At 32.8% G+C, this 19,496-nt stretch overlaps 1 protein-coding gene across 2 annotated transcripts; it reads left to right on the forward strand.

Moving 5' to 3' along the window:
- The first annotated feature begins 1,817 nt into the window (after positions 1-1,817).
- Positions 1,818-4,381, forward strand: LOC107871091 (60S ribosomal protein L35a-3-like). Of its 2 annotated transcripts, XM_016717888.2 has the most exons (5): positions 1,827-1,946; positions 2,088-2,123; positions 2,229-2,457; positions 2,542-2,584; positions 4,155-4,381. In XM_016717888.2, exons 1-4 carry the CDS (start codon positions 1,915-1,917, stop codon positions 2,581-2,583), a joined length of 339 nt encoding a protein of 112 aa, XP_016573374.1. In that variant the 5' UTR covers positions 1,827-1,914; the 3' UTR covers position 2,584; positions 4,155-4,381. The 2 variants fall into 2 exon arrangements, with proteins under 2 accessions (XP_047268615.1, XP_016573374.1); XM_047412659.1 differs by lacking the exon at positions 2,088-2,123 and having other exon boundaries at positions 1,818-1,946.
- Positions 4,382-19,496: the final 15,115 nt, after the last annotated feature.

Raw genomic sequence — 19,496 nt, forward strand, 5'->3', positions numbered from 1 at the left:
AAGCCTCACTGGAAAGTGATAATTCTGAAAATAGGCATTGGCGCAACGCGGGGCAATCGCGGTACTCCACTGAAAAATATCAATTGGGAACTGGCACTTCACCGCGACGCGTTGAAATCGCGGTGCCTCACTGAAAACTGACGAATGCTATTTTGACTCTCACCGCGACGCGGTGCTTCTCACTTTGGCATCTTGTTTTACTAAAAGTGCTATAACTTCCCACCCGGATATCGGATTAAGGCAAATTTATATCGTTGAAAAGCTGACTGAATTACCTACACAATGATAAGTCCTAAACTGAAAAATTCTGAGTATTTTAAAAATTTTGTATAAAAATACTCGTGTACTAAGAGCTAAACTGAGTTAGAAAAATACGGGGTATTACAAATATCAAGACAATCCCTTATGAAGATCATTTTTTAGATTTATTTTTTGAAAAAATTACATGATAGCATTACTTAACTTACCGCATCTACTTAAAATACCTACTTTTTTATTTAATTGCATTCATCTCATCTTTTAAATTTCCTCTTTCTCTTGTACTTGATACATCATAGTTTTATTTTTATCTTCTCGAATCTCCCTTCCCATTATTCTCAAATCTCCTCAATTTCTACCATTTCCCCACAGTATCTCGATCTTTCTCTCAACTTCTCCTTTTCTCTCACTTTCTCTCGTCGGAAAAGCATAAATGACGGTAGCGAAAAGCTTTCATCTTCGTGACTCCCAATGTCCATCCGCTACCAAACCCGTCGCCCTCTTCCTTCTTTCACTCCACTCTCATCTCCTTCTCTTCACTTTCATGTTTTCCCATCTCCATTAACCTTCAATAAAAAAAAACACTGATGAATCACCACCAAAATAAAAATCTCTCAAATTTTTATCTTTTTCAGCGAATGTTGGAGAATTTCAACGATACAGGTAGAGATCTGGTCATATTTGATCGAAAATATTTATTTTATCCATTCAAAATTTTTTGCGAGATTTATGTATCTGACGGATTTTCATGTTTGTCGATACATAAAGTAATGCATTCGGCTAAAATTATGTATCAAACTAATGTTAATGTTACCGATACATTGAAAAATCTTGTTCATGATACATTATGCGTGAGATGATTTTGGTTATGATACATTATAATAAAATCTCATATTACTTGTATGTATTTATAGCACGATACATAACAATCAAGCTGGTAACTTATGTATCACCACTTAATTAGTGCCACGATACATTAAAAACTATCTGTCATCACACATTATATCTAAAATAAGGTATACACATATCTGAGTCGCAATGTATCCGGATGATAGTGATGTATCTGTATAAAAATATTACAAAATTTTAATTAATATTAAAAAGAATTGAGATAAGAAATAATTAGCTTCTGAAATGATGAAATTTATGCTCCCTCCATTTCAAAATAATTAAATTGTTGGAGTATGACATACCCATTAAGAAAAATCTTTTAAGACATAAATTGTAGGTTATTTTCCACTATATTGTAGGTTACTTTCCACTATCACCCTTTTAATTGTTCTTAAATTACTCTCCTAGAAAATGTGAAGTACTTAAAAACTTTATTAAATGAAAGAGGGAAATTGGAAGAAATTTCTAACATGTCTCTTGAAAAATGAATAATTTATTTATTTTAAACATTAAAAAATAACTCAATAATTCATTTATTTTGAAATGGAGAGAGTACTATTATCTTCTTCTTTTTTGGGACAAATATCAAGATCATCCCATTTTTAGGGCCATTTTTTAACTTAACCCAGGACCTAACCTCCTCCAATTATTTCCGGCCCAAAACAGTCAAAGCCCAATGAATTATACAACTGGGCAGCGCACCCAATACTATAAATTCCTCTTTTCTACCTCAGCGGTATTCTAGGGTTTACAGTGTAGTCGAAAATGGTGAAGGGACGTCAAGGAGAGCGTGTAAGGTACAGTATTTTCTATCATTTTCATAAAATTCTCTGTAAAAATTCCCTTATAAAATACTAAGTTTTTTCACTTCCTCCATTTTCATAAAATTTGCTTATTATTATTATTATTATTATTATTATTATTTTTCTTTTATACAGACTTTATACTAGAGGAATAGTTCTTGGATACAAGAGGTAACATATACCATGCACTTAATTTATTATTATTATTATTATGATCTACAACGAGTATAAATAATTGAATTTGTAGCTGATGTATTTTATAATTTTGTGAATTAGGTCGAAGTCGAATCAGTATCCGAACACGTCATTGATTCAAATTGAAGGAGTGAATACTAAGGAGGAAGTTGATTGGTATTTAGGGAAGCGTATGGCGTATATATACAAGGCCAAAACTAAGAAGAATAACTCACATTATCGATGTATATGGGGTAAAGTTTGTAGGCCTCATGGAAATAGCGGTGTTGTTAGAGCTAAATTCAAGTCCAATTTGCCACCGAAATCTATGGTTGGTACATTTCGATTGCTATAGCGTGGTTAATTTAATTGTGTTGTAATTTAATTTTTTGAATGTTGTGTTCGACTTTTGCAGGGAGCTAAGGTTAGAGTTTTCATGTACCCAAGCAATATATAAGGTACTACTTATATTTTATTTAGATTTTTTTTATATGTTGACCAACAGAATGTCTTTTGATATGATATGGTGTATCCACTATACTGATAGTTTATAGTATTACTTACTCTGTTGATATCTTATTTCTTTTATTATCTAGTTTTGTGTTATCTCATTTTGTTGTTTATTTATATGTTTTTTGTGGTTATACTATTATCTGTCCTGTCTCGGGGACTATCGAAAACAACCTCTCTACTTCATCTGAGGTAATGTTATGGACTGCGTACACTTTACCCTCCCCAGAACCCCCTTTGTGGGAGTTAAGTGCTTTGCTTTCCTTTTCTGGGAGTATTAGTATTAATCTGGTATTTTCGTGTTCTTAGATTTCTTATTCTATCGGTTGTAATTTTAGCTTTGATTGTTGTTTTTTGGGTTGTTGTTCCTTCTTGTTGCCATTGGCATCTTGTGTAGTGTGTCTATTGGAACAGTCTCTCTACCCTCTCAAAGTAGGGGTAAGGTGTGAGTACACACTATCCTTCCTAGACTCACTTGTCGGATTACGCTGTGTTATTGTTTGTGTTTTTCTACATTTGCTTGAATTGCCCTGCAATAGGACATATTACTTGGTTGAAGGTTTGTTTTGTTTGTGCGGATGGAAGAATGGTTTTATAATTGATCTAATTATTTGTAAATATGTGTACTTTTGGATTACCTCTTAGTCTCTTACCATAAGATCGTCGGACAATTATATTGTATTAAATCAACGTGTTTTCTTACCTGTTAGATTGTAAGTTCATTCTTTGACACACCCAAGCTACCCCAAAAAACCATATTTGGACTGTGCTTACACTAATTTACTCAAAGTTTGCGGGGTACTAAACTACAGTTAACACTCATGCTATACCAATCATCTACTGCACTGCCCCTTTTTATCTACTTACACCCAAAAAGTACATGAACAGAAGATTTTGCTTTATACATCTTATGTTCCTTTGGAACAGTCTCCTATTCTTTCTTTCAATATTAACCTAAAATTTCATTGCTGTTGTGTCCTTTTTGAGGAGGAAACATTGGTTACTCTGTTTACCAGTGTCTATTTAGAAATTATGAGAAGCCAAACCCTCAAGAGATGGTTATTTTTGCTGTTTCTGATTAGCTATAAGGTTTTTATTGTCATACTTCCAAACAAGATAGTGTGCAGACTTCCATCCCTTCAAGTAGCACACAGAAAAATATGCACCGAAGCTTCGAGCAGTTAATCAGTTGTGAATCCACTATGTGGACAGTGTGGAAAGTGTTCTAGTAGAACTGTTTTTGAATAGCTATCATAGTAGATATAATGACATTGAATTTGCTTTCACCCTTATCTTGCTACCACATGTTGTGTTTAGCCGCACAGGAGAATTTGGTTTTTTAAGATGGATTTTCCTCTTGTACTTTGCCATGATATGTAGCTATCATTATCTGATATTCTAACCAGTTCAAAATGTCCTGCTATTGTGGTTTGTAATTTACATATACCCTCCTGTATGCATATACCTGTTGACACTTTTGAAGGCAGCTAATGATTGTGCATATTTACTCTCTTGCAGCAAGGTGCTTAGTAGATGCTCTCTTGGACGCCCTACATTTGTCTATCATAGCGATGGAAGTATCTGAATCCTTATATTATTTTGTTTTGGGCTATGCGGAGTTGACATTTTTAGTCTATTTATTTGTCATGTAGTGTGAAACTGCAATGAGCGAAACATCTAATTGGGTGTCGAATTTTGTTGTTGGAGTTTCTATATACGGTCATTTGGTTTTCTTTGCTACTAAATCTATTAGTATGTCGAGCAAGTTAAAAGATCCGAGCAGCATAGATCTTTTGACTATAACCGTGCTTCAAACACCTAGAGTTTATTTTCCACCCTCTCTACTCGATGCTATTTGACTCTAACCACGCAGCTTCTCTGAAGAAACGGCAACGGAGATGGTAATTGAGATTTGAGAGTACTCAATCTTGATCTACAGTGGAGTTAGCACTTGATAGTTTCTTTATTTCTTGGTTTATAGTTTTGTAGTACTGTCCTTGTTCACCATTACATCACTTGGAAATGTGCATCTCTAATGAGGAACCTGAAGAAATTTTAGGTTTGCCCTCTTCAATCTGGAGAGACAACCTGTTATTCAATTAGATGTGCATGTGCGCTCATAGTGACACTGCACATAGACTCCACTCGTGGGATCATATGAGTTCATTGTTAGTAGTAGTACTAGTTTCTGCACAAGCACAATGAGTAGCACAGATGAAATGGAGGCTATGGATGAGGCATGTTGCAACAACAACATACTTGGTATAATTCTGAGTGTTGGTAGAGTAGAGCGCATGCAGACTTATTGCTACTTCATGAAGGTAGAGATGTTATCGAGAGACCCTTGACTCAAGTGCAGCAGTCATGAAAGAGAAATATAGAAAAAGGAAAGTATTACAGAGCATATAGAAAAAGGAAGGCCTAAGTCATCGGCAGGCACCTAAACTTGTCTCGAAAATTCACTTAGACCCTTTAACTAAGGCTTGTTCCTATCAGACACCTCAAGTGCTAAAATTGGTACCTATTCGGCACAAAATGCTGATTTGACAAGGAGAATGTGTTACACTTTCCTTGAGCGCGTGAAACGGAGAAAAAAATAATATTTCACGTTTTTTTAATTTTATTTCTTTTAATATTATTTTATTAATATAAAAAGGAAAAAGAAAACCAAACAAAACCCCCCCAAACACCCCTGTCGTCTTATTCATAAGAAAGAAAAGCAAATTCAATCTTTTACCTTTCTCTGTTGTGCTGGAATCTTTCCTTTATGGACTTGAATTGTTTTCACAGATTAGCATTTGCCCCATTGATATCTTTGCCCTTAGGCGTCGTCTTCTTTCCTTCAAAGTTCCGTATTTTTTTTAAAAAAAAATTCTTAGCAATTTTACTTCATTTTAGTTTTCCTATGGCGTGGGTTCTTTGTGTTGTTGTTTGATTGTCTAATCGACATTGTTTGATTTAGTGTGGGTCGAAGTATTGTGAGCCGGGTTAGAGCTCGTTGGTGATAGGTCGGAGAGATTTTCTTAGGAATGCATTTTGTCTCGCCGGAAAATTAGAAGTGGGTGTATGCCTTGGAATAATTCTCATGTTCTTGTTATCACGGGCAGCCTTAACACGATCATCATTTGTTTGTGGTATTGATCGAAGAAAATTGCTTCTTGGAACACATATTTTATTTAAAAATTTTGAACACAAAATGGAAAATGAATCTGAAATGGAAGTGAGGGTGAAATGGAGAGCTCATAGCAGCCATGGGAGTGAGGGGGAAATGAAAAATGGTAAAAAATAAAAAAATGGGTAAAAATAATTTTCCAACGAAACTTCATGTTTTTCGATAAGTTTAGTATGAATTTGAAATTACTTTCTTTGAAATTATTAAAGAATTCAAAGAAAGAAAGTGTGTCATAAAAGATTATATTTGAAATTAATTTTAAAAAAATTGAATTTTGTGGTTTGAGAAAAAAAATATGAAAGACAAAAAATGAAAAAGAAAATGAGGAAGAAGATGAATGGGGGGGGGGGGGGGGGTTTAATGCACATCAGCGGAATAACTTTCCACGTCAGCGGCATTTATACACGTAAAGAGTTTTAAGAGGAACAACTTTCCACATCAATGTTGTTTGGAGACACGCACAAACATTTGATGAGAATAGGGAAAAAAAGGCCTAATTGAAATAACATGTGGGGGATTTAGGGGCCTGATAGGAACAAGCCTTAGTTTAGGTGTCTAAGTGAATTTTGGCAACAAGTTTGAGTGTCTGTCGATGTCTTTGACCAAAAAGGAAAGTATTACAGAGCATTCAGAAAAAATGAATAGTAAAAACAAGATAGTAGTAATCGAAACAAAATAAATAATGGAGGATAATAAATATTTCTTTTTTTTAATACGACTAATACTAAGATAAATACGGTGCTTCAGACTGTTATATTATGCTCTTCCCCACCAAAAAGTAGGACAACACTCAACAAATACCTACTAAGTGAAGCACCAAGGGATGGTCATCTTGCCTTTCTTTCACCTTTGTTATCCTAATCTGCGATCTACATACCCTCCTATGTGTATTCATGTGCCCTATGTCATGTCTAATCACTTATTCTTCATAAATTTTGAGTTTACTTCTACCACTCATCGTGTTCGTCACATCCAACCTCACACCTCTTTACTAGGTATATGAGGATTTCCTCTTCATATGTCCAATCAGTCTCACTTCCCTTACCTTATTCATTGTGGAGGTCACTCCTACCTTGTCGCAAATATTTTTTCCTAGTCTTATCTCTCATAGCATGCCACACATATATCTCAATATCTGCATTTCTGCAATTTGCGTTTCTAGTCATGGGTAATGCAAGTTTGATTGAACGACTCCACAATGCATAATTTTCAGTACCAACCAATTGGAACGATATTAAGCTAATGCCACTAACATCTGTAGGACTCGAGAAGAGATGATGATTATAGTCAATACCTTGGCCAGATATTGAAAATCCAGAATTGACACAATTTTGAGCAAATGAACTTGAAGATTGTCCACGCTACACGTTCGCCCTATTTCTTTGTTCAATCGTCATCTTGATCACCAAAAAACTACAGAACTTATTAAAGACAAAGCAAAAAAAAACTCTTGTTTAATCGAAGAGAACCTTTATTTCGTGGAAGCTAATCCTGATAATCAGCTATGAATGTATAGTGTTGATTTCTCATAAATCAACTCAACCAGTAACTCAGAAAGCAACAGCCAAATCCACTCTCAGAATTGAATTTGCGTAAATCTTTATCAAAAGACAGAACTCAGAATTCTCAGAATTCGAGTTGTATTCTTACTTCAGAAGATCATGCTCTAATACCGTGAAGGTAATCAAGATGAAGATGAACCATGAAACTTGATCATTTCATGAAGAAGAAAAATAGAGAAGAAAGATCACAGTTTTGTATTGAATTCTTTACAATGAGTTCTGTGGAGCAATATACAATGAATGAGTTGAGTTAGTTATAACTCAACTACTTGTGATCTTCTTTAAGTTTCTAACAACTAACTAACTACAATTATTAGTTTAGTATTAGTTGAGTATCTTAACAATGATGAAGATATTTGATTCACTACTCTTGATTAATATGATTAACAACAAATTGAGGTCATTTCTAGGAGTTGAAGCCTATTGTGGAGCATATTATGGTAATTTGGTTATAATTGTGAATTTATCTTTTAGTTTTAAATGTTTTCTTTTGTTTAATCAGTACAACGTATTAAGTAAGAAACTTTTTTGATATATTAAAGTTAGAAGAGTCTGAGACATCTGATTAAGGACGCAGGAACTCCAATTATTTCACTACGATCTATATTGATATGCATAGACTCAATATCAAATTATAGCAGGTATTTTAGTGTCCTTCACATGATAGATATTAAGATGAATAAATATTTTATTAGGTAGAGAAAATGGTCTATTACCCTCCAGCCTTTAATCAAAATTCCAACTACACACTCAACTTTTAAAGGAGATCTATTACCCCACTAAACATTTTTTTTACCGAATTTATTACCCCCTTTCCCCTCCCCTCCCAATTGCTGACCTGTCAACATAAACCGATTAATAACACATCCGTGCATTTCACGCGCCTGGACTCACGCCGATCTTCTCATTTTTCTTTACAAAAAATATCTCATCTCCATTCTCTTTCATTCTTTCATTTTCAAGAAGAAGTTTTTATCTTCCTCTCTCTTCTCTCTTAACACCATGATTTCATCTTTTTTTTGTTTTTTTTGGAGATTGTTGTTGTAATTTAAATTTTTGGTTGTGAATTTTCAAACAATTATCTCTATTTATACGTGGTAACTCAAGTTTTTTTTAAGAGTTTGTTTGATTTGAGATTGCTTTGGACTGAAATTAATTGCAAGTGTTAGTGAAAAGAGAAAATTTTTAGATCTTGAAATTGTTGAACAAGCTGAAAACAAGGTAAAATTATCAAGGTATTCAGATATGTTGAAAATTATATATGGCATTGTAGAAATTCAAAGCTTTGAGCTCGTCATTAATGGCAGATCTTTAGCAAAAATAGAGAAAATTGAAGAAATGAGTTGAAAATTATAGATGGCATTGTGGGTTATGTTGGAAATTATATATGGCATTGTGAAAATTCAAAGCTTTGAGCTCGCCATTAATGGCGGATCTTTAGCAAAAATAGAGAAAATTGGAGAAATGAATTGAAAATGATATATGGCATTGTGGGTTATGTTGGAAATTATATATGACATTGTGAAAATTCAAAGCTTTGAGCTCGCCATTAATGGCGATCTTGAGCAAAAAGAGAGGAAATCGAAGTTCTTGATTTTTTTCAAGTTTTTTTAATCGGAGTTCCTCATCTTCCTCATTCAAGAATTCATTAATCGGAGAAATCTTCTTGTTTCCTTAGTTCAAGTGTTTCTTGGTTTCAGTAATAACATTTTTCAAATTATCAAAAAACACCATTAATGAGTCCTAGCCATTAATAAGTTCAAGAAAGATAGAGAAAATGAAATTGGAGATGAGCAAGATGAGGAACTCCATTAATGAGTTCTTGAATTTTTGTTCTGAAAAAGAGAAGAAGAAGACATGACGTGACAATTAGAGTTCATTAAGAAAAAGTAATAATTAAAATATTTGTTATATTATTAAAAATAATGATGTGGCAATTAGAAAATAAAGAATTTAAAGTGAAATGGAGTCAACTGACGCGCCTATGGGCGGTGTAGTCATGTTCATTGATAGGTCAGCAACTGAGGGGTAATAAATTCGATAAAAATAAGTTTAGGGGGGTAATAGGTCACCTTTAAAGGTTGAGTGTGTAGTTGGGATTTCGACTAAAGGTTAGGGGGGTAATAGACCATTTTCTCTATAAGGTATATTCTCTCACGAATAGTTTTCTCTCTCTTTATATATCAAATTCTTACGAAAGAATGATTTAAAATCATGAAATTCCTTTATAAAATGTCAGTTGACTTCTTTACATTTAACATTAAATGTATAAAAATAAAAAAATTTAAAATAATACACACGTGCAACGCACGTACCTTAAACTAGTATTAATTAGATTCATTTTGATTCGCATGATTCACTTTATCTCAAATTGTTTGAAGAGAAACCTCGTCAAATTATTTTTTTTTTTCAAAAGACTCTTGGCCTATCGGTAGAAGAAAGGATGCTTTCATAGGCGAAAGGTCATGTTGAGATACAGTATGTGATCCATGAATCCATATGACCCTATTTGATTAGTTCGGGGGAGGAGCTACACATTTTTGGGGTGCTTCGGCACCCATTAAACTCGATGTAGAATAGGTATAATTACATAGAAAATATATGAAAATAGGTATAAATTATATAAAAACAGCCATTAAAATAGGAAGTTGGTTGGGTGCACTGACATTTAGATTGATCTTAAGGCTCTTCATTGGTAGGTTTGCCCCGGATTCGAACCTAGTTGAGGTGATTTTTTATTTTTTTTTCTATAGTAAGCTCCCATGATCCTTAAGGTGATTTTTTATTTTTTTCTTTAGTATGCACTCACGATCCTTAAATCTTGAGTGTGTCATTGGATTTGTTGGTTGTAAATACTCTCTTTGTTTCATATTACTAATTGATCCTTGTTGATTTGATATACCTCTTAATTACTACTTTATAGATATAGTTATTTAATATAAAAGATAATATGAAAAATATGATAGTAAAACTCTCTTAATTTATCAAAAGAACAACAAAAATAAAACATCTATTTTTGGCGTAGGGCGAAATAATAATGATGTTTGATGATGAGTGAAAAAGCACTTCATTACTCCGTTCATTTTTACTTATCCACTATGAAATAGATGTCTGATCAAAGAGTTTTTGTTCTGTTTAAAAAATTAATAGATTATTTATCATTTTGATCCATATTATCCTTGCTTTAATTTACAATACTATTCCCTACCTAATATATTTTTCAATACTTTAAATTTATTAAATTCAAAAAATGATCTAGTAAAATTATTTCTATTGTTTATTATTTCTTAAGATGCGCGTCCAGTTAATAATAAATATTTGATTTGACCTGCCCTTTAAGAGACATAAATAAAATAGTAATTTTACTATATATTACCCCCTGTCAATTGTAAATGTTGGGGAATGAATAGCAACAAAGGTGGAATAAACACAAAATAGTTAATTATTTATCGATTTTTTAAACTTAACGTATAAAATTGGATAATTATTTTCAATATACTAAACAAGTAAAAATAGAATCAAAGAGATAGGGTATAAAAATAAGTTACAACTTAATTATGACTTCTAATGTACTACTATAAGGTTGAGAACAAACATATGGCTTGAATTAAGAGTCAAAGTTGACTTAAATTTCCTCTTTCTAGTAAAGATTAAAATAAAGTACATGTCTCGGTTGCAATAGCTATTAGATAATAATAAAAATAATAATATATTTAGTGTAGTCAACGTAGTAAGGTTTGAAGAGGTAAAGTGAATGCAAATACTATCACTATCTCAGAAGTGGGATAGAGAATTTCTTTTCGATAGACCCCCGACTCAAGATAGAAATCATCTAGAAAAAAGTAACAATGAAAGTACAAGAGGCAGTCGATAGTAATAAAAATAATAGATAGTATCAGAACAATACTACAACAAGTTAATACTAGAAACGAGCTACACGAAATAATAGATAGTAGCGAAAATTGAATACAAGAAACTAAAAGGCCGTAGTTCTACGACAACTATAAGGAAAACATGACAATGCACACCTACCCACTAGTGTATATTATATATGGATACACTCCTACATACAGAATATTTTTATAATAAGATCCAAGGTAATATATTGAAAACACATGATAACATCATATATAATAATAATAATAATAATAATATTATGTGAAAACAATACTATACTAAAAACAACAATTATGAAGAAAAAATAGGTCAACAAAGTTTTTATTTGTTTTATATATTTTTAATAGCCTTAGATTAAAGTTTGGATTTAAGCCACTAATTTTATTAAAACATGTAGCATGTTGTTGACACCTAATTTTTGCTCTCCACATTCCAAATTAGTTTTTAAAATTTTCAGTTTTAAATAATTTTAAAATATTTATTTTTATTTATTTTGAAATAAATTTCGACATTGCCTTTTGAATTTAGGTGAAATTAATATATTTTGTGTTGAAAATCATATAGTTATCAGTTAAAGAAAATGCTTTAGAATTTATTCTGATTAAAAAATTATAAATATTCTACTTTTCTCAAGATCGATTGAAAATAAGAAATTGATGACATAATTAGTTACTTAATTTTTATTTATTTATTACTATTATTATTATTATTATAATTATTATTATTATTATTTCTATAATTATTTTTGAAAAAAAAATTGTGCTTTATTTAATATTTATTTTTAAATTATTGAATTTGAGAAATTCGTCAAATTAATTAGAAGTTAATTTCATCTCAATTTTATCCAATTAATTCAATTGTGGTCATTCTTATAAAATGGTTATAATTTTTAATTGGACTCCCTTAATCAACCTAGTCTTCCTTTTAACCCCAATTTCCCTTTTAAGAATTGACCTAATTAGCCTAGCCCCTCTCCCACTTTTAAATTGGGCCAGCCACCCTTAACTTCAACAATAACAGCAGCCCACCACCCTTAACAACCCAACAAGTCTCAGCCCACACCATCGCCTGACCCGAACCTCGACCCGGCCCAAACCAATCTACCCACGACTGATCCAACAACACCATACCAGTAACGTTAATAGCAAAAGCAACTCCAAACGGCTTTCTTCATCAGGGCCAACAAAACGCCAACGACTCAAAATTTTGACAACAGCTTTCAATGTCAGCATCAACAACAAAACCGACAACAACTTCAAGATTAGCGTAAGAGTAGTTTTCTTTCCCTTCTAATGTTGAGCATTTTTCTCTGGGTTTTGGTATTCTCCTTGCTGTTGCAAATTATTTCTGATTGCTTCCTTCGCCCTCCAAAGTTTCTGCTGGCTGTTTGCTTAAGTTGATGTTTGCATCATTTTGATCGAATTCCTCTGTTATGTGTGAGGGTCATTTTCTTTGGCTCATATCTAGAATATTTATTCACACGTAAAACTTGGGAAAGTGAATTCATATTTATCAACTTTTCACTCAAACTATTGATTAGGTAGTGAATGTTTGCAATCTAATTAACCGAAAACACAATTCTTTGCAAAGATGATGTGAAGCTCGACAAAGGCGGTGAAAGGTTTTGTCATTACAACAATTTCGCATAGTTGAGTATACTTGTTATTTAGTTGTGATTTTTCTTTCTCCATCCCTCTTTTTTTCATATGGACTCTATAACTTTGAGTATGTCTTTTTCTATCCCTCCTCTTGGAATTTTAATTAGTTGCTGGAACAAATCAAACTTGAGCCTTTTAATGTTTTATTTTTTTTCTTGAATTTTGATTGATGTCTAGACACGTGAGGTTATTTATTTAACTTATTTATCGTAAAGGGTTAAAACCCAACTTGTTTGACAGCTAGTTGAACAATCTATAGTATAGTCCGTCCTTTTTTTAGCCACCTGTGGTAATAAATTGAGATTTTATTCCATTTTTTGCAATGACTAGTTGTTGTGTATATCAAGTTGGGATTTTATTCCTTTATAGGTTTAAAATCAAGTACCTCCCTATTTTGGATCAAATATTGAACTGCTTTCAAATAGTTTAATCTATGACTTCATTTCGACTAGTTTGAATGTATAGTTTAAGTATTAGGCGAAACTTCACTTTGTTGGTCGCTTTCCTTCTTTCGTTAGAAATAATAGTAATAATAATGTCTTCCCAACTATCTCTTCATGCTCCTGGGTGTTAGTATTTTTATTTGTGTGAAAAAGTGTTAAAAATTCAGAATTTTTGGCTTTCTTTTTCTAAAAATGGTTGAATGTATGCATGCATTCCTGCACTTTTTTTTTTCCTTTTCCTGGAAAATTCATTGAACCATTGGAAATCATTTCAAGTTAAATTTTATTTCATATATAAATACGTACCTAATCTTTACCTTTTCTATCTTTTGCATGAACCCACCTATCTTGAACGAGTCCGATCGGACTCTCCATTCCTTCGCATTCGATGTCCGTCGAGTTGAGCCTCATTGAAGTCCAAAGTTGGACTGATATACACAGGATAGCACACATATACAGGCTTTTATACGCCTATATACAAAGTGTATATACTGAAAGTCATAGCTGCATACCATCATACAGTGTACAATGAAATATATACGTGGAAATATACACAAAAACGCAAGGGTGAAGGGCTATGATATACAGTCAGTATACAGCTGGGTATACACTGCAGAAATGGACCAAAAGTCCATAAAGAATGGCCCAAAAGCTGGACAATTTAATTGATGGGCTAACTTAGGGCCCAATTTCAATTCTTGTATTATTTTTGTAGCTTGTATTGTTTATTTGTGTTAACTAACTTTTTAATCAAGTAACCTAGATAAATTCCTAAAGTATTGTCATTTTATTTTATCTTAATTTTCTTTATTTAAGTCATAATTTTTTATTTTTCTTTTCACCTAATTTATATCGTCTAAAATGGATTAAATTAATTCCTTCAATTTTTCCCTTAAAACAAGTCTTTTAAAGATTAAGTATTTTGTTTATTTTGTTCATATAATTAATGGTTTATTTTAGATTAAAGAAATTTTTTCCAAAATCTAAGAAACTAATTTATTTTGAAAATCAACCTTTTCAAAAGATTAGCGAAGCACTTTTAATCAAATACTCTCTTAATATTTTATCTCTACATAATTAATTTTTTCTATAATAATTAATAATAAGAAAATAATTTCGTAATCTTTTCTTTCTCCACGAAAGCAAAATCATTTTTCTCTTAAATTCGAAGAATCACAACTTAGCTTAATTCAAGTGGAACGTTTTTCCTTAGAATAAATAAATGTCTTTTTAAACGTTTGAATAAATAATTTTTACATTTTTCTATGAAATCAAGTCTTTTCAAAAATTAGTCACGTTTAGTCAGTCAAGTTAGTTCTTTTCGTAAACCGTTTTAAACGGACGCTTCTAAGTGCCTTAAAAATCTTCTTGGGGCGTTAATTGAACCTTTACACAGAATCTCTAGTTTCAAAGATTTATTTCTGTTTTTGGACCTTTAAAACTCTTTTAAATTTTCTTAATTTTTCTATAAAAATCAAGTGGCGACTCTGTGAATTTTCTTAAAATTATTTCAAAAATTTTGAAATAGTTTTAAGAAGGTCAAAATCATTTTCTCGCCAAAAGAAATATGAAAAGGACAAAACACATGCCAAAAATGGTGAGTGGCATGATGAAAAGTTTGGAAAGAGAGTTGGAGTAGACAATGGAGGGTCCTCCCAACGCATTTAGTGCAGTGTGGTACCTAGCAGGGACGTAGTCACTGGGGTCTATGTAATCGCATTTTTGGAACACTAGGTGTGCTTACAGTGAACTAGCAAAACGAATAGGACAAAGAAGCATAGAACACCAAGAAAGAAGAGAGGGATTTCTCTGGGTTTATACCATTATTGCCATTCTAATGATCGAGACTTAAGAGAAGTGAAGACGTTCAAATTGGTTAATTTTATATTATTAATGGTTCCAATGGACAATACGACTTGAACTTAGAGCTAATTAAGTTCTTCGGCCTAGCTACCTCTAACCCGCATGAATGGAAAGAGTAACTTGTTCATTAAATTCATTTATGAAATCAAAAGTACCAAACAAAAAAGAGAAATGATAAGGATCGGATCAGGCTCAAGTCCAAAATTTTGTTATTTAAGCACTAATGACATATATCCATACATTGTCTAATGATGATAGCAGCAATGCAAATGGCAAAACACCTCTCAAATAAATCCATAAGGAGAGACCTCAAAAGCATCAAAGTGAACATAAGGGCTCCTGTTTCATACATGCCAGAAAGTATCACAATACCATTATTCCGTAGTATTACTCAGACAGTCGTCCTCCATTTTTAACCTCACTCTTCACCCCACTCTTTGTGGCAATGGCTTTAAAAGATAGAAAACTCCCACTAGTCATGCTTGGTGTCATATGTTACGGTGTCAGTTTATACTTCTTTGCCCTGAAATTGGTAAAAACAATTTACTTGGTAAGAAAAAAGTGTAGATAAACAACATTTTGGATAAAATAACTAATATGTTCACAGAATCTTCGTACAATGCTTCCATAAAACCTCTTATATCTAAACTGTGTTGCCATCCTACAAAATATCAACTCGAGTCATCTGTACACCTTCTCTGTATAGTCAAAATTTATGAACAAAAATTAGAAATTTTCTCAAGCCATTTTGCTATGAATATGTCGATGGATATGTACCAGAAACTTGACACCAATGGATGTTTTGTCTTGTACCATGTGGGAGAAAAAGCAACATAGTTGGAGTACGAAATTTCCATAAGTGTAAGAAAATACTAGGAGAATATAAGAGATGAATTATTTGAGTTTCGTGCGTTCATTTGACCTAAGAAATCTGAAATTAGTTGTTCAAAAGAATTATGTCAAGTTGATGCCCAGGCAAAAAGGCGCTATCCAAAATTAATAATCTGTAAGAATGTAGCAAAATGGACGGCCACCTCAACTTCACAGGGGTATAAGATTCCTACTTAGGTAGTTACATACACCTTTGACGTCTCATTTCATTGATGATATTATTGAGCTTCTTAGAAAGTTCATTAAAACTTATCTATGAAATCAAAAGTACAAAATATAAAGAGAAATGAGAAAGCGTCGGATCGGGCCCAAGCCTAAAATTTTGTTATTTAATCACTGATATCATAAGTCCACACATTGTATGATGATGTTAGCAACAATGCAAGTGACAAAACACCTCTCAAATAAATCCATAAGAAGAGACCTTAAAAGCATCAAAGTGAACATAAGGGCTCCTATTCCATGCATGCCAGAAAGCATCATGTCCTGACTGTACATTCCCTGAACCGGGACCATCGAAAAAACAATGACAACTTCAACTGAGTTGAGCAGTGCACGAAACATGGCATTCACGTACACTATGGAATTTCTTGGAGTTTTGAAGAGTGGTTCTATCAATTTCATTCCTGCATTGCCTCTTCAGAAACTGGACACAATAAAAAAATTGGGGTATGGATTGTTAAACATGGTTGTAATGTTATTCCCGTCTGTCTTTTGGGACTCCAGTGTTGATATGTTTGGTTATGTTATTAATGATTCTAGCTATCGTGCGGGGAGAGGGTGTGTGTGTGAAGGAGTTAAAGTAGATGTACCTTGAATGTATACACAAACAATCTAATTATTTTGTACATGTGATTAGTGTGTGATTAGTAGTTAGTTAGTTACGTTTAGTAGTTGGTTGGTTATATTCTGTTACAATTAGTAGGAGTTGGTTAGAGCACAACAAATACATGAGTTGTCTCTTTGTATATATAATCACAAGGTGCGACTTGAGCTTACTAATGAAGATATTTTCATTTTTTTCTCATATGCTTGCAGTTTTCTTCTCTCCAATCTGGAGATTTCTCACGAACTTAACATGGTATCAAAGCTATGTAATTGATGATTTTTCATAGAAATCTTCACTTGCAGTGAGGGAATTGAGTGTTCTCCGTGTGAATTTTGCTATTTACGGTGTTTTTTTGGTTTTTTTCTGTGCTTCTCTATTCTCATTTTCCCTGTGATTTAGTTGAAGATCTGCATTGTGAGCTCAAGGATTTGTGGAGCATCAACCTAGACTAGCAATTTGGGGACTCTTTTCCATTTAATTTGAAGAATCTGTAGTTTTCTTTTTCTTTTTGTAATGACAGCTACTGGAAATTGATACAAGCATGAAGAGCACAAAGAGTACAAGGTATTGTCAAAGGTTCAAGTTTTGGATTGAAGACCTTTTAGAGCCTCTTCAAGCCTTGACCATGCAAATGGGAGCTTATGAGAGTATGATGCCTTCAACCAAGGGAGTGTACTTGCTTAAATGTGAAGAGGAGGAGCCTTGAAAGCCTTGCATTCCTTGCACTACATGATCGCCTTCAACTAAGGGCATGAAGGTCTTTTAGATCTCTCTTTTTATACTCCAAAGAAGCATCCTTCATTAAGGGTATTTTAGTCATTATCTTGTAATAGTATAAATATACCTTTTATCTCTTATTTTCATTAGTTTTCGGACGTTTGAAATGAGTTACTTCTAAATTGTAGTTTTCTTCTTCCCCAAAGAGAGAAACTAGAAATTAGGGTTAATACTAAGTGATGGATTTTACTTGTGTTGACAAATTGACAAGAATGGTGGGTGCTTGAGATTGATAATCCCTTTGTGTTCACCTAAGAATGAAGTGTTATCGAACAATGGTGAGGTGTGTTTATGTGTTTAATATACACTTAGGTGCTAATCATTAGGGTTGGTGTATGTTTCATTACTATCTTTCATTTAATGCAATTTCCTTATAGTTTTTACTTCATCTCCTCATTCTTTAGTTGCTGATTTTTGCTTCTTTAGTCTTAAAATTTTGGTTATAGCTTTGTGGTAGTTATCATGTGGTATCAAGATCCATGTATTGGAGTTGTTCCCACAATTCTAAGTCTTGGATCTAAGAAAATCTTCACAAAAAAAGAGTCTAGAGTAAAAAAAAATACAATAAAAAAAAAGTTTTGAGTTTTGTGTGTTTGATAGTAGATCCGAATTTCACAACTTAGATCTACTAATTTTTAGCTTGTTTTGTTGGTTTCAAGTGTTATATTCTTGTTCTATAACGCTTAAAGAGTTTATATCTAAGTTTAGAACAAGATTTGGTTGTTTTTTAGCTAGATCCACCATTGTTGTGCCTTGTTTGAAGCTTTTTGAGGTGGGATCTCGTGGTGGATACCTTATTTGTGGCATTTTGTGGCTGGTTTATTGTTGTTTGTGCTTGTTTTGGCAAAGGGAACCTATATCTAAAAGAAAATTTGAATTTAAGGTTCATTTGCCTAGTGGTCAAACCTTGGTCAATGCTTGAATATTCATCTTGTTCATCCATCATCTTCAGATCTTGTTGAAGAAGAATATTCAAGTAACTTGTTTGATCCAAAAATCGAGAATAAAGAGAGTTTACTAAGTATTTCTACAAGAATATTCCCTAGCATATTCTAAGTCTTCCAAAAAAGAAAAGGGGACAAGGGAACAAACAAGTACAATTGAAAGTACACTTGAGGGGACCAATCCATTTTGAATTCATTTGAAGCTCCAAAAAAGGCTTCAAACCTTCATTTTTTCCTCTAAAATAGAAATTCTTCTTCCCTAAAGGAGTGATTGGCCGAAACAAGAGATTTGGGATTTGAAAAATTTGAAAAGTAACGTCCAACCACAAGCTGCCATGTCATCACTTTATGAAGAACCAAATTGAGTCCTAAAATTAGATTTCTAATTTTCTATTTGTTATTTCTAGTTGCTTTTGTGTTGATTCTACCACTAATTACCAAACTAGTAACTACCTACTAGGTTGATAATTAGACTAGAGTCCCTTTGTTCGTGTCTTCATTGTTTGTGTACTTTTCTCATTTATAAGTCGTAGTAACTTATTGGTTCAAGTCCGTACATCATTTTTATTTGAGCCATATCAAACAAAAATCAATTTCGGACCAAAGTAGATTCATCACTCATTCACTTGCGAAGTACATGCTAAGATTTCAACACTTGTGAGACCAAGTATGAGGTGAGAAACGAGTGAGGGAGTGGTGAGGCTTTTTGGACTAACTTGTTTATTTGTTTTGTAGGTTTCCTTCTTGTGTTTGATAGGTACATTTATCATGGAACCCGAGGGTTCAAGTGCTCAACCATTCGGTAATGATGTTAGTAGGATCAT

Source organism: Capsicum annuum, chromosome 5 (assembly GCF_002878395.1).
Source record: "Capsicum annuum cultivar UCD-10X-F1 chromosome 5, UCD10Xv1.1, whole genome shotgun sequence".
Taxonomy (NCBI): domain Eukaryota; kingdom Viridiplantae; phylum Streptophyta; class Magnoliopsida; order Solanales; family Solanaceae; genus Capsicum; species Capsicum annuum.

Excerpts from the sequence above, each read along its gene's own strand:
- LOC107871091 (XM_016717888.2), top strand. The coding sequence starts at position 1,915 with ATGGTGAAGGGACGTCAAGGAGAGCGTGTAAG. Across the intron at positions 1,947-2,087 it reads CGTCAAGGAGAGCGTGTAAG|ACTTTATACTAGAGGAATAG; the intron begins GTACAGTATTTT and ends TCTTTTATACAG. Across the intron at positions 2,124-2,228 it reads ATAGTTCTTGGATACAAGAG|GTCGAAGTCGAATCAGTATC; the intron begins GTAACATATACC and ends TTTGTGAATTAG.